At 42.0% G+C, this 25,773-nt stretch overlaps 1 protein-coding gene and 1 long non-coding RNA gene across 3 annotated transcripts in view; one reads left to right on the top strand and one right to left on the bottom strand.

Moving 5' to 3' along the window:
- Nucleotides 1-18,883, top strand: part of LOC127009295 (uncharacterized) — an 80,684-nt gene extending 61,801 nt beyond the window's left edge. Inside the window, exons 7-17 of one of the 2 annotated variants that reach the window (XM_050882245.1) lie at nucleotides 224-348; nucleotides 1,128-1,234; nucleotides 1,788-1,992; nucleotides 4,309-4,436; nucleotides 6,684-6,850; nucleotides 7,273-7,368; nucleotides 8,097-8,293; nucleotides 9,251-9,430; nucleotides 13,065-13,085; nucleotides 15,050-15,214; nucleotides 16,108-18,883. In XM_050882245.1, coding sequence (XP_050738202.1) covers nucleotides 224-348; nucleotides 1,128-1,234; nucleotides 1,788-1,992; nucleotides 4,309-4,436; nucleotides 6,684-6,850; nucleotides 7,273-7,368; nucleotides 8,097-8,293; nucleotides 9,251-9,430; nucleotides 13,065-13,085; nucleotides 15,050-15,193 — 1,370 coding nt within the window. In that variant the 3' untranslated portion in view covers nucleotides 15,194-15,214; nucleotides 16,108-18,883. The remainder of the gene's footprint in view (nucleotides 1-223; nucleotides 349-1,127; nucleotides 1,235-1,787; nucleotides 1,993-4,308; nucleotides 4,437-6,683; nucleotides 6,851-7,272; nucleotides 7,369-8,096; nucleotides 8,294-9,250; nucleotides 9,431-13,064; nucleotides 13,086-15,049; nucleotides 15,215-16,107) is intronic. The other variant, XM_050882246.1, reaches the window with a different exon arrangement.
- LOC127009296 (uncharacterized) lies at nucleotides 17,653-22,873 on the bottom strand. The gene is made up of 3 exons (XR_007761780.1): nucleotides 22,705-22,873; nucleotides 18,935-19,029; nucleotides 17,653-17,754 (listed from the first exon to the last, which is right to left on the bottom strand). It is a non-coding gene; the product is annotated as an uncharacterized LOC127009296 (long non-coding RNA).
- Nucleotides 22,874-25,773: the final 2,900 nt, after the last annotated feature.

The raw sequence follows: 25,773 nt of genomic DNA, 5'->3' as shown, positions 1-25,773 counted from the left end.
ACGAAGATTCACCACATCACCATCACGCACCATCACATAACATCCTCCTCATCATCCTAAAACAACGATGACCCTTACTATTTAAACAAGACTCATATCTATACTATCTTCCTTACCAAAAAAAACATCAATAGGTCCTAGTGAGAAATTAAAACGAGGATTCACCACATCACCATCACACACCATCACGAACCATCACATAACATCCTCCTCCTCCCCTCAGACAACGATGGGCCTTACTACTGGCACATCAAGAGCGGCACCATCACTCGCACGCCGCCGGAGCCTTCCCAGACGGTGCCCGCCGCTCCTCTCCGGGCCGAGCGTCGCAACAGAGAGCCAGACCAGGTGAGCCACTCCACTAACCAACCAATTAACTCCTAACTCGCAGGTAACACAGCCGTTAGAGGTGAGATGAGCGCCGGGAGGATGCAATGGCTTTGGAGGTGAGGATACCGAGTGTTCTGAGCGTGCTGAGTTGCTGCGCTTAGGAATAGAATACTCCTTAAGTGAGGTTATATGGGTTTAATTAAGACGGTATCCCGTAATTGAAATGATACAGGTGTGTGATTAGTGATTAGTGAAGATGATGGTTGGGCGTGAAGGGCCAAGAGTATGGATGGGTATGGATAAGGACGCTGGTGGGTAAGGGATAAGGACGTGGGTAGGAAAAGAAAGAAAAGTGTGGTTAGGAATAGGAGTCGCGGCATGTATAGATAGAGAAAGAATTAGGGACGTGTGTAGGACAAGGAGTAAGAGAGTTGTTGAGTAAAGGAGTAAGAGGGTGAGGGAGTATAGTTAAGGATGTCCATGGGCAAAGGAGTAGTAAAGGAGGAGAATAGTAAGTAAAGGAGTTTAGAATAGATGGAAAAGGTGTAAGAACGTATAAAGGAATAACTGAGATAATGGGTAGTAAAGAAGTTCTGAATGTGTAAATAAAGGTGTTTAGAATAGATGGAAAAGGTGTAAGAACGTATAAAGGAATAACTGAGATAATGAATAGTAAAGAAGTTCTGAATGTGTATAGCTAAAGGAATCAGGACATGGAGAAAGGGAGATAATGGGTAATAAAGCAGTTCAGAATCCATGTATAGGTTCTAATACCCATCTCATTGACCCACCAACAGAACAGCGGCAGTGTGGGCGGCACCGTCACCCGCAGCAACACCTCCTCCGCCCTCTCCGAGCTCTCAGACTCCCGCCCTCGCACCGCCGCCCTCGACAACGCCTACAAGTGAGTGAGTCCCCTGCCCTCCACGCCCCGCCCCTGTGTCCCGCCTACCGTGAGGGCCGTTATTGCCTCCTGTTGATTGCTTTGTCGCGCCATTACCTCAGGAGCGGCGGGCGATGGGGCGAGGCATGCAGCAGTGAAGGGGGAGGGAGGGGGAGGGTGTGAGAGAGAGAGAGGGGGTGAAAGAGGGATGAGAGAGAGGGGTGAGAGGGAACACACACACACACACACACACACACACACACACACACACACACACACACACACACACAATAAAAGAGAGAACGAATGAGAGAAAGAAAGAAAGGGGGGAGGGAGGGAAAGAAAGAAAGAAAGAGAGGGATGAGAGAGAGAGAGAGATCAGACTTTTAAAAAATAAAATTATTAGCAAAAAATTGTTCAAAATACATACGAAGAAAAAAGAGAGAGGAAGAAAGAGAGAAGGAAGGAAAGAGAGAGAGAGAGAGAGAGAGAGAGAGAGAGAGAGAACAACCATAACCATAACCACCCTAACCACCAAACAACCACTCACTCATATTGACCCTTCCCAACACAGGCGCAGGAGCTACCCGGCCCGCAGCGACATCACGGAGGGCAGCGGCGGGCGGCCCATCCGCTTCGCCGTGCGCTCCCTCGGCTGGGTGGAGATCGCTGAGGAGGACTTGACCCCCGAGCGCTCCTCCAAGGCCGTGAACCGCTGCATCGTGGACCTCTCCGTCGGCAGGCGTGATGTGCTGGACGTGGTGGGCTGCTGGGGGGATGTAAGTACCATCTCCTCTGCCTGTTATATGTGTCTATCTCCCTCCCTTCTGATTTTTCTATCTCTGATTTGCTTCGTCATATTGTCATTTTTACTTCTCTTACCCCGCCTGTTTTCTTATCTTCCTTCTTTCTTCTCTTCTTATCCATGGCTGTCTTTATCTCCTTCTCATTTCTTATCTTCCTATTCTGGTTTGTTTTCTCTAATATCGTCGTTTCTACTCCTCTTACCCCGCCTGTTTTCTTATCTTCCTTCTTTTTTCTCTTCTTATCCATGGCTGTCCTTATCTCCTCCCCATTTTTTATCTTACTATCCTTCTTTCTTTCATCTAATCCTCCTTTCTAGTTTCTACTCTTCTTACCCCGCTTGTTTTCTTCCTTCTTCCTGCTCTTCCTATCCATGTCCGTTTTCATCTCTTTTCTCCTTCCTGCTCTTCCATTTCCCTTCTTTGGTTCATCTTCCGCCTTTCTGTTCTTTCTGTCCTTGCCTGTCTGAACCTCTTTCATGTTCCAGCTCTTTTTACCCAGTCTTCATCTCCCTCCTTCCTTCCTGGTCTTATCTCTGCCTGTTTTCATCTCTTTTCCTCCCTCCCTTCCTGCTCATTCTATCGCTGCCTGTCTTCATCTCTCCTTCCCCCCCTTTCTCTCTCTCTCTACCCTCCTTTGCTTAATCTTGTTCTGCATATTCTCCCTCTCCTGCCCTGTTTCCTTGTACCTCTTCCTCTGTTCTTCACATCCCGACGCACTTCATAATTTTAAAGTCCTCCTCCTCTTACCTTTCCTAACCCTCTCTTGCTTCATCTTTCTCACTCTTCCTCCTCCTCCTCATCGTATTAGCATTTTTCCTCCATCCTCCCCGAGCAAACACCGTTCCCAACTTTTTCCTTTGTGCTCACGGGAACTTTTATCTAAATCGAATTCGCGTCACGTTGGCAAGAGTCGTTTTAATCCCTACTCAGCTTCGGTTCGCTTCATACGCTGGTTCGGTTCGCTGCTTCGTTTGCTGTTTGCTCGTTGTCATACCTCACCGCCCTCTAATGTTTTGATTAATGTAGAATTGAAGAATCTCCCCGAGCTCTGATAGGGTTACGCGAGAGTCATTCAATTTTAACTGGTATAACGTATCCTTTTGTAACACACACACACACACACACACACACAGAGTGGTTAGGTTCAAATATTTGGGACCACCGAACAGCGAATATTGTTTCAGCCGCCACTGCGCGCCAGATGAGTTGACAGGACTCCTTTTATTTGTTTGTATAACTCTCCCTCTCCTTTACATGGTAGGAAAGAGTTCAGTATTATTAAAACCCAAGGATCGCTAATTTCTCCTCTATCGGACCTCTTTAACCCGGTAGCAGCGACGGGCCAAATTTCTGCCATGATATAAACCTCCCAAAATAGATGATACATGAACTGATCACAAATGCGTTGATGTATATTATGAAATGGTTTGTGTGAGTGATGATTTTTTTTCTAATTTTTCTCGCTTAGAGGGACCTTTAAGAAACATGATCCCCGCAGCTACTGGGTTAATCTTTACTACTTGTTATTTTCGTCTTCATTCTTTCAGTGCGCGTCATTAACTTATTACTAACACGGGAGAGCTTGTTAAGTTTACGTGCATTAAAGGATTTTCTCACCCCTAGTTAAGTGTTGGCTGCGAGGCTTTGAATCTGGTCACTAAATATGCTGTCCCTCTTTACTCGTACCTTCCATAAATGTGTTCTAGTGTAACATTTGTACCTATTAAGCCTCTTTTTATTTGTGTGCCAGGTCAGATAAATTGAACGAGTCTACGGTAGTCTGTGAACCATGCTTGTTAATACGCCATAGCAGTTACAGGCGGGGAGGGGAGGAAGTACCGTTGCCAGATTATCGTACTCAGAGCCGCGTATTTACCGGTTTCTGAGCCAATAATTAACTACTTTAACTCTAACTATATATGAAGGCAGTTATTTGGGTGATGAAAGCGGTTTTTGGGGTCGGAAAACGGCAAACATAAGAGGCGGAGTACGACAATCTGGCATCGTTGGGAGGAAGGCTGACGGGACAAAAGTCGTTCATGTGTTCGAGATATTGATTGGTTGATTGATTGATAGTTTATTGTTGCAAGTAAAACAACAAAAGAGAAGGGAGGAGCATGCCATCCCAACCCCCAGGCAGTACATAGCGTGATTATACAACTAAGGATACATGTGGAAGGAGCAGATAGATAGAAGAGACATAAAATACTATTACCGAGAATGGATCGGGTGTCTAGCTGTACAGTTTTCTCGCATCTGTTGAGGTGATGCCACGGCTTGCTGTTTCAGGGCAAGGACCTCTTCATGGACCTGGACGAAGGCTCCCTCAAGCTGGTGGACCCCGAGAACCTGACGGTGCTCAACACGCAGCCCATTCATACCATCCGCGTGTGGGGCGTGGGCAGGGACAACGGCAGGTGAGCGGGGCGGGGCGGGGCGTGGGACTCTGAGGTCATTCACACGACCGGGCTCGTGTTTCATCAACCTGTCTTTAGCCACATCATTTTCTAGTGTTATTGTATACAGGAAATTTCATGGATAGTTGGTAACGCCAGTACTTCATTCCTCTGCTGTGTTTTTAAGAGCTAGGAACGTGTTGTCTCTGGCAATGGAGGGACTTCAAGAAGGTGATAATAAGGGCTCGGTTAGGGTGATTTGTGCCAGAAAAAAAATCTTGCTTTACTGTTTGGTTAGTAAGATAGTGATTTCGACTACTAGGGTGAGGTTTCATGTGTATTTTAGGTGTTAACGCTGTAGCGGTGTTCATGTAATTACCTCGCAGGCCGCAGTCTACTTAGTGAAATTAGCTTTGTTGAAGTGATTTATTTTAGTCCACATTAGTGTGATGGTTTAAAGGGGAAGACACAGAGACAGTCACAGATTTCTTCACATCAAATCTTGTAATGTTACTGACTTCCTCCTAAAATTGCAGTTTAGTTTGTTTAGAGATTCATATATTATTATTGTATTATTGCCACATCATATTCCTGATATATACCTACCAGTTCGTACATGTAAAGTTGTGTTCATATATTTGATAGATACTCGTGTTTATATAAGACTATTCCTGATGGATTATTTTCTCCCCTGACTGCTGCGGCGTGGCTCACTACCCCAGGGAGAGGTAACACTTTTTCTCGCCTCCCTTGCATGTTTAATAACCCGGCGTGACATTTCCCTCCCTCATGCTGTTCCTCTTTCTTGGGTGAACAACAACACCACACGCATGCTTCACCCTTCCTGGCACCCACACAGCTCGCCCTTGACCTTGCCTCAGAGTTGCTGTTGCTCGTCTACCTGATTCACTTCAAACTCGAGTACAACATGCATTTGTTATGATGCAAAGAATCTGCTGCATTCATAGAGATCCTCACTAATCCTTACTATTATTGTTATAACATTCTGCAGTGGTGAGATTTTAAGAATGCCGCCTATTACATAAAGTAGTATATATTGAAGGAGTAGATTGTTGGGCCTCATGTTCCATAACACAAAATGGGAGTTATGTATAATTTGTTTCTTGAAATTTCCCACTGCCGACTTCAGCCAGTTTCCAAATTCAGACTAACTTCATGCATTTTGGTGAAAGTCAAGCAGTTTAGTAAGATGCAGCAAGGCACGTGTGTTAACCCATGAACTCCCTCACTCTCACGGCCGAGAGCCACCATGTCCTTGTCCTGCACCAGCCAGCTTCAGCATCACTTGATTATTGTGTTTCTAGTGATTCCTTTTTTGTGTGTTTGCTTTATTTCTACGAATGGAAATATCTTTACATTTCCTCTTGTTGAGTAACATTATAGTTGGGCATTTTCTTTTACCTTATTTTTTAAATGTTTAAAAACTAATTGTTTTTAAGCTGGTGTTAGTTTATAATCAATATGACTTGCTTGTGTATCACCTTTTTATATATTGGATATCCTTTTTATTATTATTAACTTCAATTATATTACTGTCTGACAAGTGACAGATTGAGTTCTGTCAAGAGAGTAGGAAGAAATAACTCCTCACATGATTATTACTTAAATGACACTCCCTTCAGCAGGTATAGATTGCGAGAGATGTTAGATTGTGCAGAGGATGACCAAAGCTGTTCACAGGTTGAAAAACTTGTATTAGGAGGCAAAGAGTACAAGGAGACCTGATTGAATTTACAAGGGCAAAGAAAATAAGGAGCTGATAGTAAGAGGACAGAGTAGGACACACAGTGGTAGGTTTAAGCTTATTTGATTTAACAAAAAAGACAAAAAAATGTCTACCTGGAGTGAATTGAACAGGTTTAACAGCCTTGTGGCAAGTGTCAATGTGATGATACCTTCTAGAGATTGAATTAATTCATGGATAGCGAGGACTGTTGGTGGCCTCCAGAAGACTCTTATGTTATGGCAGGCACCAGGTAATTGACAGCTTCACAAATGATAGTGAGAACTTCTAGACCACTTTAAGAGAAAGGTGGAGAGAACACTGTGGCCCAAATATACATGGCAGCAGCTAGTGGTATTAATGATAATTTGAACAGTTATTATTATTATCATATACTATTCATTTTTATTTTTGGTCTGTCTCCTTTCCATGTGGCTGGTAAGGTCTTGCATGTTGTGTATACTAACTAAAGCCACCCAGTCCCCTTACAGCATATGATGACTTAACAAGTGTATGTGTTGCAGGGACTTTGCATATGTTGCACGGGACCGGGTATCAAGGAAGCACATGTGCCACGTGTTCCGATGTGACACTCCGGCACGCACCATCGCCAACACACTGAGGGACATTTGCAAGAAGATAATGATTGAACGCTCACTCCAGCAAAACCTGAACAAGCCTCTCGACACAGGTAGGCGTGGAACTTCCTGTAGCATGTTTGTTAAGTTAACTCAAGACATGGAATTTTAGGTCATCATAAAGCAAGTTTGGCAATGATATAAGTACTATGAACAATTACTCAAGCTGCTAAATAATTATAGAAAAAAGAACTAAGTAGAACTCTATTGCTGCATATGTATGAGGCAGGCAATAACTTTTGCAGTAACTTTCGTCATCAATAAATAAGAATCGTATTGAGGCCTCAGAATGGTATCAATCACTAATCTCCAGTCTTCTTGATAAGCTTGAAAGGCTTCAGAGTAGTAGTGCAAAAGAGCATATTGATACTGTTTCTTCAGTCACATGCACAGAATTACATGTAAATTTATGAATCTTTTTTTTGGAGAGAGTTGACGTATCAGAGACCTGAAGCTTGGCATCCTTTCTTTCCAGGTTCAGGGGGAGGGGGGGGAGGAAGTCGACTGACCCGCCCCACAAACCTCCCTACCGAGAACCGCCGGACTCACCGTCACCCACAAATCATCTCAGGTTAGTACCCATTTATCCCTTGTAGTGTTGGATAGCATTAGAAGAGTTATATTTCAAAGGTGACAGTTCAAGTGCCCACACACAAAAAAAAAAGGCACTGTTCCCACAAAGAGAAAGTAGAAGTTCCAAAGTGTAATGAAAACAGGTTGGAGAGGTGTCGTGATACTCCCCACATGAAAGAGAAAGTGTGATTGAACCGTAACTTTTTAGCGCGAGGAGTAAAGAAAGTACAATGGACGTGTGCTTCCATCCCCACCTTCCTGATGCTTCATGATGTGCTCAGGGCAGGGTGCAAATGTGTTCTGTGGGTAGTTTGTGAATAATCTTCCTCCTCCTGACTTTTCTTTACATTACTGAAGCTTCCCTTGACTGTTACCAAAGCAGGATATGCATTTTCTTGTTGACTACTTTTAACCTGGTAGCAGCAACGGGCCAAATATGTGGCATGATATAAACCCCCCAAAAATAGATGATACATAACCTGATCACAAATGCTTTGATATATATTATGAAATGGTTTGTGTGAGGGGTGATTTTTTCTCATTTTTTTCGCTTAGAGGGACCATTAAGAAACATGATCTCCACAGCTACTGGGTTAAATGAATAATACATAATCTTTGTAACAGATTTGTATTTCATTTAAGCAAGACATGAAAGCGATAGTCATTTATAATTCCTGGAAAAATTGTTCAAGATTTAGTTTAGGTTAATGTCTGAAACTTTTACAGCACAGTCCTTCCCAACACCCATGGAAGAGCCCAAGAAAGTGATGCGAGTGCAGTATTGTGGCGTCATGCAGGTAGAACGGCCCTCAGGCATGGAGATCCTCAACTCAGCCATTGACAGGGTGGTGGAGGCCAACCCACCACCCTGGAGGAACGTGTCCGTGGCTGTTGCACCTTCCACCGTCACCGTCACCAATACTGTGAGTCTCCTGCTGCCTCTACCACTGGCCTCATACCCCTCCATGTCATGCACATCTCTCTTCATTACAGCATTAACATGACGTGCTATATTAATTTATATGCTTACTAAACAGGAAACTTTTCTCAACACTTTCTCCAGGACCTAGTATGGCTTGATAAACATCCTGAATATTTTAGGTACATAGTTTACAGTATCGGTAAATTTCCTCCCAAATTTGACTTGCAGCAGGCCAAGACACTCTTTTTTCTCAGTCTTAATTGCCCAATTGGTCAAGTATTTCAGAAAATCTTCACCACTTAAGGCACCAAGTGGGCAACATGTCACTTGCAGATTGCCAGACACTGGTGTTGAGATTTAAAAACAATGTTATTACATACGTGAACTTATTTCCGTCAGTGCACATTTCTTGCAGCTGGACTATGATCATTCAAAACTGATATTCATAAGTACACAGCATACCAAAATTTTAGTAAAATATATACACATATACATATCATAAACTTTTTCTGTCATGCATCACATACCTCTAGATTAATAAATCAGTATCTTATGTTATAGAATGTTATATTTAATGAAGTAAGGATAGCAATGTTACAAAAAAATCCAGACATGAAATTCATATTTAGAATACAAAATACAGCTAAGACCAAGAACATTAAATCCACTTGATGTAGCAGTGCTAGGCCACCAGAGCTCAAGTGGATTAAATGTTCTTAGTATTTTAACCATACAGTAGGATATTGCCAATAATGTCTTAATTGGTTCCTGAAAAATGACATTTCATGAATTTCCTTCCCTGCTGCCCTTACATTCATACTCTCACTCACTGCTTTCAAATTTCACGAGAAGCTGAAGAGAAAAATAATGTTTAAGTGGACTCTCCATGTAATGAATATTTTTCATAGACAGCATTTCCTTTGTACTGAATGATAAAGTCAATGTTTTCTTTCCCCAGGATGATGGAAAGCAGATTGCTGAATGCAGAGTTCGCTTCTTATCTTTCCTTGGCATTGGGCGTGACGTGAAGCACTGTGCCTTCATCATGCACACTGCCCAGGACCAGTTCATTGCCCACGTGTTCTTCTGTGAGCCATCAACAGGCGCACTCTGCAAGACCATTGAAGCAGCATGCAAAGTGAGTGAATCTTGGAAGATTTGTTTTAAGTAACACTGTGCTGGATTATTAACATGACTTTCATGGACTCTTCATACCTCAATATTACATCCATTTTTCCCACTTCATTCACAGTAACTACATAGTTAAGAATTGTGATGGTAATCCATCATTTTTACATAGTTTGTATGTATTGATCACCACTATTAGTGAAATCGTGATTGGCAAAGTGAAAAACCTATAAGAAAACAAGGTTATGTGAACCCTGGGTAAAGCTGTTAGTTGTGAAAGCAATAACTCTTAACACTTCTTTGTCTTGATCACAGTACAGATATTGTCCAGATACACAAACCTGTCATTCTTAGGGAAAAGTTATTTGAAGCACACGTTACTTGAATTACTTTGACCTGAAGATTGCTATGACAACAGTGTTCATGGTATCCATTGGCTAGCCGAGGGGAAGGAAAGGAGGGAGGGATGCAAGATGTAGAAGCCAGCAATTATATTTTCTAATGCAAAATATAATACTTTATTGGAATAGGAAATCGAAGTATGAACTAAATATTCAATTCACCGTTAATAGTAATACAAGACAGTGACTTGCTGTCAATCAGTGGTCACCATTACTCTTGAGACAAGACTAGCCATTTACATTTCTAATATCCTCAAACATTTCATAAAGTCTACAAAAGAGCCTGGATTGTGAATGTTATAGTGGAAGTAGCTATTGGCGACATATGATATACATAGGCAACCTTTGTTAGATGGTCGATTCCTTATAAGACCTCAAGCAAAAACCTATATACAATCCCCCACGATTGGGTATATGACTTGATGTGGTTATACAGTCTGATTGATAGTGCATGTGACCACCAAGCAGCACGGAGGAGAGCGTTCCCTACACACGGTTTATCTCTGCTCTGAAACGCATCCATACATTTTCTTAAATTTCTTTGTTGCTGCATTGTCACTCTTAAATCTTTCTAATAGCTAAGAATACATATCCATATTTAACAACTTTAGCTACATATAAAGGAAACGGATCCATTTGAGAAATCCAACCATATCACAAGTCACGCCTCACTCAAAGAAAGTTCACATACGAGGAGTTGTCACAGTGTGCCAAATTCAATGATCTTGAGTGGAGTGAAAATGAGCTAAATACGTGGAGCATGTGGTGTCAAGATGGAATGGTACTAATTAATGAGGATGTGTATGAAAGATTTAATATGGGGTAATAGCAAGGACAGGGGATTGTGGGATAGTTTGACAGGTGAAGGATGGCACCGAGATGTTCTGGACATGTGAAAAGTGAATGAAGATAAGCTTGTACACCCATACAGTGTTTAGTACATAAAGGTTCATACCTAGAAAATCTTTATTACTTAAACATTTGCACTTAAATATTTTGTAACATTCATTATTTTAATTTATCCCTAATTCCTCTCTTCAATAGTAATAAGGATGATTATGGCTACTGAGAATTGCATCAATACATGGATTTGTAGGAGTTTTGTGTGAAATTCATGGGGCATGCAATGGTTCTGTAAAACATCATGGAGAATTTGAGTACAGTTATTCTTATATCTATACATGCTAGCGAGTGAGACTTACCATACTTTCCCTACTGCTTTTGCTGTTACCATCAACCCTGCTGTAGTTCACACACGTCAGCTGGATCCCCCAATAGTGGATCAGTCCCTGGCCGCGTTAGTTAGGACGCTGCTGACTGGTTGTTGATGAGCTAAGATTCTGACGTCTCCGTCACAACTAACAAACAAAATATGCAAACTTTGTATACAAAATTGGACAGGGCATGATTAAAGTAATTACAGTGAGTTAGTCAGAATAACATGTTGAATTCTACCTTAAATCTAAACACTACCTTTGTATTCACGATGATTTATTGTAAAAGAACTAAACTTTTACTCTGAAATTTATTCCATAATTCCTTCAAATTACAAGTAAAACTTTGTTTACACATTAAATGTTATTCTATGACTTTGTATACCCTTTTCCCTGTGTAGTTTAAAATAGCTATATTTGTGGTTGCTCAATCCAATTATTTAAATAAAATTTGCCTATCTTGTGTAACAGGCATAAAAAAAGTGAATATTTTCTGAACCCACGTGAGGGTGTTGGCCGACGGAGATGTCAGACCCCAGCCACCCACCACGAGCCATTCAGCAGCACCTTTACCAGCGCAACAATGGGTTGAGCTCAGTTTATTAGACTACAATACTGCTGCTGATTATGTTGCTACTACTAGCACTCTGCAAATACTTTTAATCCTTCTACTAGATTTCTGCTACTACTACTATTAGTTTTACAGCTACTCAAGTGTTACTATTACTATTATGGTACCACTTTAGTTCATTCACTTACCCTGGATCCCTCCCAGCACTTGCTGGATCCTTAGCCTAAGTAATGATGCTGCTGTTGGCAGGTGGGGTGTCTTTCATCTGCGACACGCTCGCCTTGGTTAGAAATTTATTCATAGTTCCTTACTTAGCTCATCGGTCACACAAGATGGTATATTGGCTCATGCAGTGATTGTACAACCATAATACTATTTCCAGAACAATAGGTAAAAAATAGTTATGGTGATTATGTGGCAGAAAATATCATTTGATGTTTATACCACTTTAAAAATCCTTACTTGTCTCCTCTTATGTCACCTTACCTAAAATCTGAAACTACTAGCATATTCAGGATGATTTTATGCACAAGAACAAATATTTTATTCTTAAATTGATTCCCTAATTGCTAAAAGTATCAGTTATAAGTAAAAAGTGGCATAAGCATTACATAATATTCTCTGACTTCTCATTGTAATTACTTTTTTAACTTTTGGAGTTTTGAAAATCGTGTCAGTTGTACAACCACTGCTTAATACAATAATGCTACCAAATTTTGCCTATTGTATATCAGATAAGCTAAATAAACGAATTTGAATATTTTCTGAACCTACAAGAGCGTGTTGGGCAATGGAGACTTCAGACACAGCAGCCAGTCATTAGCATCTTAAATTACTCACGTAGGGTCTGGGGATCTAGCTGAAGTTAATGGACTACAGTATCAATAGTACTACTAATAATTATACCAATAATTATTATAATTTAGACATTTCATTATTTGCAACTCCATTATGTTTCTTGGCAAAACTAGAGGTGGTTGAAGATTTGTCAGTTGTCAGCAGGACTTGAGCGTCAGACCTCACCCTCACCACCTTCTATAACCTTACCCTAATTACTTAATTTCATTTTCTACAACTCTTGCATGCTGTTGATAAAAACACACAGCACTGGAATACATACTATTGAGTGTGTATATTTGTGTAAATTACCAAAGTAAACACTCCAAAGTTAAGATACATGAAGCCACACACACATTAATGTTATTATAAAGGTACATCAGTAGGCATATGTGTCTCAATGTATCACAATTTAATTTGTACCTTGAGTCTGTTGAGTAGCAAGAAATAATACCCTAAAGTGTGAGGTGTTGCTGTATGAGTGGCTAAACATTTGATTTTTCTATTAATTAATTAATTATATATTTAAAAGTACTGTATTAAAAATTCATACTATAACCATGAAAGAATTTACATAGAAAAAATAAGAAAAATAATATGAACAAATTTCCTCCTCCCTAGTTTGACTTCCTGAGCTCTGAGGTGAGGAAAAAGAAAGCACATGGAAACAATTTCCAAGTCATCGCATGAAATTACACATTAATGCAACATAAGGCGACGTGTTTGCTCACCCAAGGCTGACACTGTATGGGTTCAGAATGCATGAGAGCGAGACTGAGGGAAATGGTGTCGCAGGGAGACCACCAGTGATGCATTGGCACACTGGTTGCTTATGTGTGTGTGTGTGTGTGTGGAGGGAGGGAGGGGTTGGAGTGCCAGTACAGGTTAAGTTGAAACTACTACTAGGGCAAGTGGCAACAGATACCTAGAAAGTTACACATACACAGTAGTCTTAGGGAAGAGTAGTATAGAGGAGACTAATCACCACCGGCCCACAGTGAATCAAGACAAATAAGTTAGCTGAGAAGTGAACTGAAAAGAATGATATGTTTTAACACATGCACACAACATTACTCGGTCCATAAAACAGACATGACAGACAGCAGCTGCATCACTCCTTTCAATCTCTTCCTTACAATTTTCATCGAAGCGTGGAAAATAACAAAAGTAAGATAAATGAACATAACTTCAAATTCAGCCCTTCTCAGGTTTCATTGTAATAAAACCATCATCTTAAATCACCCCTCACTGAACCCCTCCATCCATTGTCACAAAAGGCCACTGCCCAGGTGTCCTCCATACCAGTCCAGTCTGTCAAAGAGGCTGCATCTCTTGTGTGTAACTCACTGGCTTGGCAGCACAATAGCAGTTTTGTCATATAGTACAGTATTTCCTTGTAGTTCTAAGTAATCAGTTAAGCAGTGACATGGCATAGGTGATTTTTTTTTTTCCATTTCCGTTTTATAACAAGTTATTTATGGGGATGGATGCTACTTCATACCAAAAAGCCGTCATTTGCAGTATGTATTCCAACTTCCAAACTAGAGTCAAGTACTCTTTTTATAGAGCCTCAAGAACCCTGCATCACAGTGCCTTAAAACATAAAATACTTCAGGTTGCCAATGATTGCACCAGTAAGCATTTCCATTCTAGGACGACTCTGCCTCAAAAACACTTGATAAATGCCTTAAAAACACTTGATAAATTAAGTCGGGTAGTGACTTTCTAGGAACCTGGGCCCATACAGAGGACTGTTGCACAGGAGGAAGAGAGGCAAAGTAAATTTTTCAGGAAAACTACCTAGAAAACTGATGGTAATTTCAATGCTAATGAGCTCAAACATGCTGAGTAAGCCCTACAAAATATCCTGGTGAGCACTGTATGAACAGGAGATGGTACCATATATTGGACATGATAGAATATTGAGCTTGTTAGGCCTTTGAACAATGTACATGGCTTCTTAGCTGAACAGAGTATTTTCTTGCCCTTTAATAACATAAGGAGTCTGCAAGAGGCCGGTTGGCCTATACAAGGCAGCTCCTGTAATCTCAACCCCACCTTACCTCACTATCCATGACTTTATCCAACCTTTTCTTGAATGTATCTATGGTATTGGCACCCACAACATGGCTGCCAAGTCTATTCCATTCATCCACCACTCAAACCAATTCTCTCAGCCATTTTGGTGAAACTTTTCCTGTTGCCTTAGACATCTCAAAACTTGTGTCCTGCACAAATTTTTGCACCTAAAACTACCTACTCACACAGTTTGGACAAGGTCCTCTTACTGACAGTTTCCTGCCGACTATAAATTAATGCATTGAGGGACTGGCAGCATCTTAATTGTGGCAGATGTCATTCACCAGTGTTATGATTGGGCTGGTGTATTGGTAATACACGCAGTTAACCACTTTAAAGTGCATGATTTTTCTTAAAACTTAACCATGAAGCCTCTTTATTTTCAGTGGGAAACAAAAATGATTACCTTGTGTAAAATTAAATCATGAGCTTAAATAATAAGCATAATAAACTCTCACTGGCTTTTTTAGTGATGTGAATAAGCTGATTACAGCATGAAATCTAACTCTCCCCAATTCTCCTTGCAGCTGCGGTACCAGAAGTGTCTCGATGCTCACCCTGGAGTGGGGCGAGGGGGGCGAGGGGCTGGCACCCCACGCACCATCTCAGCCACACTGCGCTCCGTCCTTGGCACCATCACTGGCCGCAAGGCTCGCTCTGCCGAATCCTGAGATGAGGACTCACCTCTGCAGGTGTGTGGCCATTTTTATTGAACCCACCTTCCATTTAGGCAAGTCTTTATACCGGTGCATTTTGTTTCTTATAGGACTTTTGGTACCTCATAACTGGTTCCAGCGATTGCAGTCATTCAAATGTTTGCTTATTTACAGTAAAAACTTTTATTGTTTCGGTTTTATAGTTTAGGGACAAGTTCATATTATAACTGAAGGCTATGGTGGCCAGGAAATTTATCCTTTTGCCTTCTGTGTCCCTGCCCATGGCTAGCAGTCAGTCCAGTGGAATGGCAGCTGATAATTGTACATCACTGCAGAGCTCCCCAAACATGGAGGTACAGCCATGATCATACCATTCCTCCCAACTGGAAGGAGGAGGCAGCCATCCCTATCTGAAAAGGGAATGGGCCCTTATGTCTTTAACAACACTCCATGTCTTTAACAACACTCCTCAATGGGCCAGGCAAAATGCTTGTCCATCTATTGCTCCTGCCTTTTCACTGCTTTAGTTGCCGAGACCAGAGCAGTCCAGGTTCATGGATTCCAGGTCAACAACTGACTGTATCCTATCACTTCCCATGCTGGTGGAGCATCAATGAGTTTCGATAGGGGATTTTTACAGCTTGTTTTGATCTCAAGTATGCTGATTCAGTACATAGTGAGATACTGTAGGTCCATGTAGGATCACCTGTAACTGTGTAGGGTTCCTTCAAGGATTGCTGGTGTATTTACTTCCTTGCACTGTGGACATGAAAATACTATGAAATATTGAGGGGGGACAAGGGAAAGGTTCATATCCAATTTGGTATGGATTGTTTTGAGATAAAAACCTAGTAGAAAAATGTGTACTAGCATGTGCAGACAAATTCTCAACAAACTGGCTTGGTACTCAAATACTGACTGCCTTTCAGGACTTGTGGTGGCGCCCTGCAGAGCGTGAGGTGATTCCCCATAGACACCTGGCCAGCCCCAGTGCACCGCCCACTGCTGGGTGTCCTTTCTCCTCACGGCAGGTTCAGGCGCTGGTTTCCCCTACGTGTGACACTCCGCCCTCCTATACCCTGCATCGCTCCCCCACCACTCCTACCCTAGCACCTCCTACCCCTGCAACACCAATGTCTCCCTTAGATGCACTACGCCGTCTACAGCTCCCACCGGACCTCTCCCCTTCCCAAGAAGAGGATATCCATTTACAAGAGGAAATCATCTTGGGTGAAGGCAGTACTCTCTTGCTCGAGTCTGAAGCAGAGGAGGAAGAGGCACACTCATATGAAAGGATAACAGCAGAGTGAAAGTAGTTGATAAATGTATCCTGAACAAGTGCCATTTTGTCCACTTGATAGTTAGTGGCAGCTGCGTTGGTCTAAGGCAGTGAGGGAGGGAGTAGCAAAATTTTAAGAGAGATTGGTCTGCAGTAAGTGCATCACATTTATAGGAAACAGGATAAAGGCAGACATATCCTTCATAAATCCTCCCTCCCTCTGCCTATAAGATGGTGTGATTGATACCAGTTATAGATCCTTGCCTCAACAGGCCCTCTTATCTGGGATTAATAAATAGGCATCACTGCCTCAAATTTACTCCCTGTTGAGTGTCTTTGAGTAGCCTCGTACTCTGAACTTTCTCTTGTACTATAGAAATTTGCATCTATTTCAGAATTGACAATGGGTGGTTGCTTCAGCTCTTTGCTTGGGACAAGGGTGGATTGGTGCCTACATTCCAGAAACAGGGGCAGGTCAGAGCTTGGACTCGGCCCTTCTTAAAGACCAGATGAAGACTTTTCTTAAGCAGCTTTAAGCTGTACATGTATATTGAGTCTTTTTGTGTACATCCATGTGGTCTTGAGGAATCTGCCTCAGTCACTCAAATACTAGTAAACCCATTACTGTCCAAGTCTCAGCATCTCTTAACTTATTTTTCCCTCATCCTTGAACAGTAACTTATTTTATATTTGAGGATATATTTTTGTATTAGTTTATGTAGGGCAGCCAGATATTAGTCATTCTGTACCTCATGTACTTCATTACTTCTATACTTATATGTCTTAAGTAACATACCATGAGCTACATTCCTTTCAAAGGTCAGAGGATCTGTTTGACGGTCAGGCAAGTTTTGTAGTTTGCAGCGTCCTTGCAAGGATCCAAGGAGTGTGTCCTCCAGGCAGGACTTTCAGTAGTGTTTTTCCTGGCAGGGTGCTACACACCATTTGCATCCCTTGTAGGATACCCCAGGGGCCCCTGGCATTGCATGGTATCCTGGCAGGGTATTTGGCAGCATGTCATCGGTACTTAAATATTCCATGTTTCCCATATGCTCCACTGTAATGAATTAGAATCTCAATGGCAGCTCCCTTCTCAACATATAGCTGATGTGGAGGTTTGTGGTTAGGACAGGGAGGCCTGAACTGGCTGCAAGATCATACCTTTTAAGATTGGATTACTGATTTTTCCATACTGGTGTTGTAATTTTGTCTTCAGACTATGGAACACAGTCTGCACCAAAGTGGTCTTGGTGTTATAAAGGGAGGCCTCTGCTGCTCCCTGGCCTACTGCTGCAACCTGAAAGGAAATAAGGAAGGTAAAAATACAAGTGGCAAGTGCAAGATGACAGTAGCATGTATAGCTTGTAGTCTGTTTTGTGTGCCCACCATGATCACAGCATACAAGAGAGAGCCTTGGCTATAGCAGGTAATGGGTCACAACAACCATCTCCTAACTTGGCCCGAAGGTCCACATAAATATTAATGTAGAATCTTTTAGAATAAAGTGTAAAGTGTCTCACAGCATCAATATAGTTATCTGTTATGTTCTCTCAACTGTCTGTAACTTCAATCAGATATCTTAAGTTTCATTAAGATTGCCTAGAGCAGTACATATATAACCTATTGTATATAGGAGAAGCTGTGTGTGATAACCTGCCTGGGGCCTGCTGCTGCCACCTCACACATGGACTCATTATTAGCCCTCTGTATCGGGAGTGTTAAGTATCTTACACGGGTTGGTTTGCATACGTGTAGTTCCCGTGTGTGAGGCAGCAGGCAGACAGAGACACCTGCTGGCTGTCACCATCATGTGGTGGAGTGTGCCTACATGCTTGCGATAGTGACATCAGTAATACTGAATACTTTAAAAATATATATTGTAGTTTAGCCTTAGCAAGCAGGGGATATACAAGTTTCTCTTATCCTAGGCATTGAATTAGATGAAGTGACAGTCATTGTAAACTGAAGGCTCTGACATCTAACACTGACCCCAGCAGCTGTCTCTGCTCCCCCTCCCACCTGCTGAACAAACTGTTGTAAAGTTTATAGAACTGAGTTGAACCTTGGTTTGATTTCTATCAGAATTGTATAAAGTAAGGACATATACATATATATATAATATATATACATATATAAATACTCTGGAGGAAAAGATCTGCCTGTGTCGGGTTACAGAGATTTAACGATAGAATGAGATAAGTAAAGACTTTACCTGCAGTATCACAATTCCTTAGTCTGAATTAAGTCACTTTTGTTATGAAGGAAATTCCAAGATCTGTTTATCAAGTTAAGTGTTTCATTTTAACACACATGTCTGTACAGCTCATGTATTTAAGTGCCTGTCAGTCTGCATTGCAGGTGCTTACACAAACCTTATCAGTGTCAATACTCATGTGTGAACAAAATACATTATTACATAGAACACACTAATGAATTTTATTACATTCCTCTGTAGACTAAAGAATGTCAGTACTCACTATTGAGGACATGATCGGTCTAGTGGCAAGACCCCACCACGACAGGCCATTGATATGACCATATGGATGAAATTCCCTTCTGTCTGGCCCTCATTCTGTAAGAAAAATGCATATAAAGATGAAGGGAAAAAGAAAAATTTGTATTAGATTTTGATGTGGACAACACAGTTTACACATAATCAACAACAACCTTGCAGCACAACAACCTTGCTGCTGCTGTAAGCAGGTGAGTGAGTGTTGTGCGTGTGTTGTGTGACTTTTGCTTGTTTCAAAAACTATAGTCTTGACTGACTGAAGACAACATTATTTTATCATATTAACATTATAATATGAAAATCATTTTTCAAGAATAATTTAATACAAAGAAGAGAACACATGCACATGTAGAGAATTGATAAAACTGCCTCCCTGCATCATTATGGTGTTAACAGCTGCGCTGCTGCCACCCAACCATGTGTGTCATCACTGCCGATGTCATCATGCATGGGAAACACCAAAAGCCTAGTTCTCAAGTATCCATACCCATCCAATAGACAAAAGTATATTGTAGTTTTGCTCATAGGTTCAAAATCTATCTCAAACAAGAGCATCAACTAAACACCTGTAGCTTCCCACTACAAGGCAAACATGAGAGGGGAAGATGCATGGCACCCTCCTGGGAACTTCCCCAAATGGGGTGGCAGAAAAATTACCAAATTTTCCATTCCAGTTCATACATGACTGACATGAGGGAACCATCCGCTGCTTGGAGAGCACTCACCTGAAATGGAAGTCTCACAGCAGAGCTGCTTCAGGGCTTGGTAAGCAAGTCGGAAGTTATTTGTATTTAAATGACACTATGTCCTCAACAACTCTCGCACAACTTTCCTTAGGAAACAGCTATTCCCAAGTGATAGAACCTATATTTTGTTCCAATTCCCAGCATACCCGGCAGTGAAACTTCTAATTTTTCTCAAACTTCTCTCCTCAAGGGAAAAAACGCTTTTCAACCTCAGGGGCTCTCCAATGCATTATATACTTTGCAACTTTGAGTTTCTATTGAGAAAGCATCCTCCAGTTGTATGCAGTCCAAAAGGATGCAGAGCACAGTACACTGATTACAGACTGTCACTGCATATTCCTATATATAAGGACTTCTTTGTTTCTGAATATATAACAGGATGGGTATGTCATTAGCTATGTGACGAAGCTAATGGTTGGTTGCAAAAAAACTCAGCACTAGGCAAGCTCTGCAGTTTTGAAGGGTTCTTTACAGAGTACTTATGAGAATGTGCTCAATTCCTCAAGCATTGTTGCACGTACAATTTTCAGATTAGCTCTGGTCACTGGTACCAAAATCCCACAATTCTCAACCTTCTGGATCTTGATAATTCAGATGAAGGAATTTTGGTGTTTCTGGCAGCCAATTGATTATACATAGTTAAGTATTCTATCAAGCTTCTCATTTTCCCTGACTGACATACTCATCTGGATCAACTAGCGCTGTAAGTAGTTTGCCAAGTACAAGTCGATCCCTCTCAGCATCTATGAGGTATTGCACATTTTCATTCACTCAAACACCACACTTCTTACCACATCCCTGTTAACAATAGTGGGAAAATTCTCATCTAAATTTAATTTCACTGAAGTAGGGAGTCGAGGATGACCCGATAATGAAGAAAAAGAAAAAAGGAGGAGGAAGAGGTGAGATCAATGAGCAAGGAAAGTTAACCAAAGAAAAAGAAGACGAGAAATTAAGAAAAGGACGATTGAAAGGGAGGATAAGAAAGAGGAGGAAGAGGTGAGAAAGCGCAAGGAAACTTAAAAGAAAAAAAAAGACGACAAAGAAGATTTAGAGAGGAAGTACAGGAAGATTGAAAGGAAGGAGGAGGAAGCGGTGGAACATATGCAAGCCAGGAAAGTTAACAAAGAGAAAGACAAGAAGGAAAATCAGTAGATAATAGATGAAGAGAAAGAAAAATAGCGAGAACAGAGAGAAAGAAAAATATTGAGATAAAAAGGAAGGAGAACAAGTGAGAAAAATGGATGAAAGGAGGGAGAAGAAAGGATTAAGAAGTGGAACTGAATAAATAAGAGATACAGATATAAGGAGGAAAGAAGAAAGCAGAGAAGAATAAAGAAGAAAGGGTCGAAGAGAGAAAGGAAGATAGAGAAAAGGAAAGATGAATAAATTAAAGACATAAGGAGGCAAGGAGAGAAAAATGGAGGAAAGGTAAGAACTGAGAAAGAAGATGAATTGATAAGATAGATCGATATAAGGAAGAAACTTGGCGAGAAGGTAGAAAAAAGGGGAGAAAGATGATCATGAGACAAAAGGGAAGAGAAAGAATATATATTTATAGATCAAAAGATGCATATTTACAGCATGTCCTGCTATTAGTGCCTACCGCCCACATTGCCACTGGGACCTGCCTGTGCTGGCTTCAATAAACTATATCAATCAGTAGATTGATGCTTGACTGTTTTGTTAAAGACATTCTTCCAAAAATAATAACGCGATTCTAGCAAGACTTGCCACCTTCAGCAAGACACCTATCCTGAGCTTTTTTTTAAGTATTTAATTATAATTCAGAAAAAAATGAAAGTATATACACTAACCTACTTTTGACTATGCAGACTAAAATAATTTTACACTGATAAGATTTCTAAGACGTGGGCAATTGTTGAATAGAAGTCTTATTTTTGCAATTCCAAGGGATTTATATAATTGTATGTAAGGATTATATAAATAAAATAGATTAGTCATTGTTAATATTCGTATAACAAACCCTTTAGGGGATTCTTCTATAATCGGACAATTAAGAAAAGGAGGAGGAGGAAGTGGAATGTGCAAGGAAAGTTAAAGACGTGAGAGATAATAGATAGATGGCAGGATGAGGAAATTAAAGAAAAAAAAAGAAAGGAAAGAACAGCGAAGGGAGAGAAACATTAGAAAAGGGAGAAAGAAATTTAGATTAATAAATAAGAGAAAGAAGGTCCGCACGTACGGGAGAAAATGAGAAAAGATTGATTGACAGTTTATTGTTGCAGGTAAACAAGGGAGAAACATGCCATCCCAACCCCCAGGCAGGACAGTGATTATACAACTATTAATACATGTGTAGGTAGCACCATGAAAATAAAAAGATAAAATGGTAGGAAGGAAACCTTGACCCTCTGTTTTATCTCGAGCAGGAGTGAAGTATTGTAGCTTTATGAAAAGAAAATTTAATATAGCTTGAATTTCACATGACATGGCATATTAAAGACATTTTAGTCATCTCTCCTCGGACGAATTTGAACACTTCTCAAGTCTGGCAACCCATTAACCCCCGCCCCCTCCACCCTCTAACTTCCTGTGATAAAAACAGCCTCCGTGGTGTTTTTCTTTGCGCCGCAACTTGGGGTCATATGACACGACGAAGGAAGGTTGTTCCAGAGTTTACCAGTGAAGGGGATGAAATAATGGAGATACTGGTTAACTCTTGCATAAGGGATTTGGACAATATAGGAATGAGCACGAGTAGAAAGTAGTTTGCAGCGGGGCCGCGGAAGAGGGAGGTATGCATCCAGCAAGTTCAGAAGAGCAGTCAGCATGAAAATATCTATAAAAGATACAAAGAGGCAACATGGCTGACAAGGCCCTTCTATATGGAAAACATCTGTGCGGGGCAGAAGAACTGGCGGAGACATACAAACTGGTATTTTGTATGTAAAATCCTCAGTTACACTGTAGAGGTAGAATATGGTCCACACAAACAAGATTCACCCCCTATAAAAGAGTAACTTACCGACAGGTGACGGCAAGGCAAGACTGGGGAGGGCAGGGCTGGGCTGTGTCTAGGCACTTTGTCAATTACAACATGGCCAATAGTGCTTTGGGAGACTTCACTTTACCGTGGGATGCCGCCTGAAACTGCTACATCCGTGATCTCCCGCAGCCTTCCACGGACTGGTGACGCTCCAAGAGTCCACGCGAAGACGCACTCGAATCTGGGTTCGAAAAGATTGCTGTAACAGTAACTTCTTCGGACGCCAGGGTTCCAGGCAGTAGCCTATTACGGTGACAATAGTCCTAAACTCGTAAAAGATATAGGTTAGGCTGTGGAATTAATTACTGGTTGGAAGTGTAAAGTCTTTTAAAGGTAACGCTACATTCCTTCTGACGGCCACTGATTAGATGGTAATGTGCCCAAATGGCAGTTGACAGGCTTGAAATTATAGCACTTACAGTAACTCATAGACTTCACAATCTCTTGACGGGAAACGGGGCGCGGGGCCGATTCGCAGGGGGCCGATTTTCAAAAATTTAAAATTTAAATATTTTCAAAACCAAAGCAGCTAGCGACCTGAAACTAAAACAGGCACCTCCCTTAGGCATATATGAGTCTCCATGAGCAGCGGTATTAAAAAATTCAAAGTCGTTCCCTAATAAAATCCCGATTAATTGTTTTTTATATAAGTATAACAAAACTTAAAAAGGCTATAAAATCCTCAGATTTTACGCTAGATGCACAAACATAACCAAATGCAGAGATAATCACTTATATTTTCAGAATCAATAGCAATATTTAGCATATCTTATAAGTTTTTGCCCGAAATAGCTACATATTTTTTTTTTATTTAGTGCAATTTTTTACGTAAGTTTTTAACATCTAATAAATCACTTAATTTTCACATTAGAAACTTAATACTTGAGGAAAGCATGCAGAAACATCTTAATTTTACTCAACAAAAGCAAAATATTCATTTTTCTATATACAATCACAACTTATTTTGGTTGAATTCCGATGTCACTATTGCCGCAGCACGTCTTGCCGGCTATCTGGCCCTCGTCCCTGAACAATCACTTTAGCCTTTTGGCCTATGACTTGTGGGCCCCGGTCAGTTTCCTGGACTTGTACACGTCCCTGTTCCTCGCCGTCTCCTTCCTGCCCTCCTCGATACTGCTCCTCTTCCTGCCGGTCGGCTGCTTCAAGGCCTTGTTCTTCCTCGCTTCTGAGGTCACGTCCTTGGAAATTAGCACCGAAACAGTTGAAGAGGGACCTGCTGATGTGCGGCAAGATGGTGTTGGCCAGGTTGTGCCTCCTGGCACCTGTACCCCTGCAAGGTCGGGTCTGAGGCCGCCAGGAACTCCAGGAGGTGCCTGAACCCGTCCCTGTGGCGCATGGCAAGGAGAGGAACCTCAACCTGCGCTCCTTCTTGTCCTCCCTGCACATCAGGGAGTCCCACAGCGACATCCCGAAGGACGCCATGTGGGCCATTGGGAGAGATGGCCGCCCGGCCCGTCTCCAGCTCTCCCCTGTCGACCAGCTCGACCAGGGCGTCGAACATCACAGAGGGCGGGTCGCCCCTCTCGAGCTCCACGGTAATCTTCATCTCCTCCTGCTGGGCAAGCTCCTGCTTGCAGCACTCGGCCACAGAGGAGTTGGCCTGGACCTTCCTGGCCAGGTAGCCGGCGTAGTTGCCGACCGCGGCGAGGAGCAACTCGTCCGTCGGCGGGTCCGGCTGGTCGTCGGCCAGCTCCCTGGCAAGCTGGGCCAAGATCACCTCGTCGTCCTCCTTCTCCTCTGCCTTGGCCCGGTCCAGGTCGGCCTGCACGTCCCCGGGGAAGAACACGACGAGCTTGAGCAAATGCAGGCGACGCGGGAACTGAGCTGAGTTGCCATGTAGGCACTAACTAAACGTACATTTCTTGTTTCCTAATACGTAAAACTGTGGACTTCACTATCCTACAGTTATCATTCATTTTACGTAAAGATTTCAACCTAAAGTTACGCAAATTTGCCATTTTTTACACAACGTTTTCAAAGTGCACGCATGGTGCTATTTTATATAAGTTACCTTGAATCCTCGACCAAATCACTCTAGAGACACTCCTGCCTGCTTGTATGCACTAAAACTTGAAGATTTCGTCCTGTTTCCACTTAAATTCGGAGTAAGAACGCAGAGTGTGTTTGAGTTGTCGCAGTGAAAGTCGCCATAACAATCGGCCCCTTACGCGAAGCCAGCGCGCCAAGACTGAAGAGATTTCCCGTCAACTAGTTGTGAAGTCTATGAGTAACTTAATAACTTTTCTTATGTATAAATAGTTAGACCCTGGGCGGCTAGCGGAGTGACAATTAAAATTAATACATACATATTACTGAACCTAATTAACTAAAAGGAGATTGGGGAACATTTGAATACTTATCTGTGTTGATGACCCTTGAAGTGCTGACTGGTGTAGGAGGGCACTGAGGCGATTGAGGCGCCGGCGGGAGGGTGGAGACTGCAAGGGCCGGTAACTGTAGCACCGTTGTTGACGAGGCGTGGTTGAAGAGGCCGTGGTTGGGTGGTTTACGACGGCAAGGCTGGTTTAAAGAGTTGTTAAAGAGGCTGCTTCTGCCGTGCTTTTGTTTCGCCTCGCCTTGCTGAGCTTTGCTGTGCCTTGCCTCGCCTCAGCCGTGCTTGCGGTGGTGTTCACAAGGCTGTGATGGACGGTCGCGGTGGTGTTCACAGGGCTGTGATGGACGGTCACGCCAACCTCTTAACGTGCGTCCTTCACCGCTCCTCGGTCTCGCTCTCTGCCTCTCACTGTCTGCCTGTATCTCAGGGTTTCTGTCTCCTCCCTTGCTGCCCTCCGTGCTGGAGTGGTGCTCGCCTCCACACTGGCCCGTGCTTCTCCCTGTCCTTGCCTTCTCGCCTTTGCTCCTCGCTAAGCTCCTCCCCCTTCTTCACGTGACTCCCTCTCTGCATTACAACTAGATAATCTATCGCTAGCTAACTAATGACCATTCTAGGGTTCGAGACTGGAGATGAGGATTTCAGAAACGTCTTTCATCCATTCACACCCTCATTCACGCCAATAATCTCTACTT

The sequence above is a fragment of the Eriocheir sinensis genome, chromosome 40 (assembly GCF_024679095.1).
Source record: "Eriocheir sinensis breed Jianghai 21 chromosome 40, ASM2467909v1, whole genome shotgun sequence".
In the NCBI taxonomy this organism is placed as follows: Eukaryota; Metazoa; Arthropoda; class Malacostraca; order Decapoda; family Varunidae; genus Eriocheir; species Eriocheir sinensis.
Note: the sequence above shows the minus strand (reverse complement) of the source record. Positions and strands in the feature narration are given on the sequence as shown.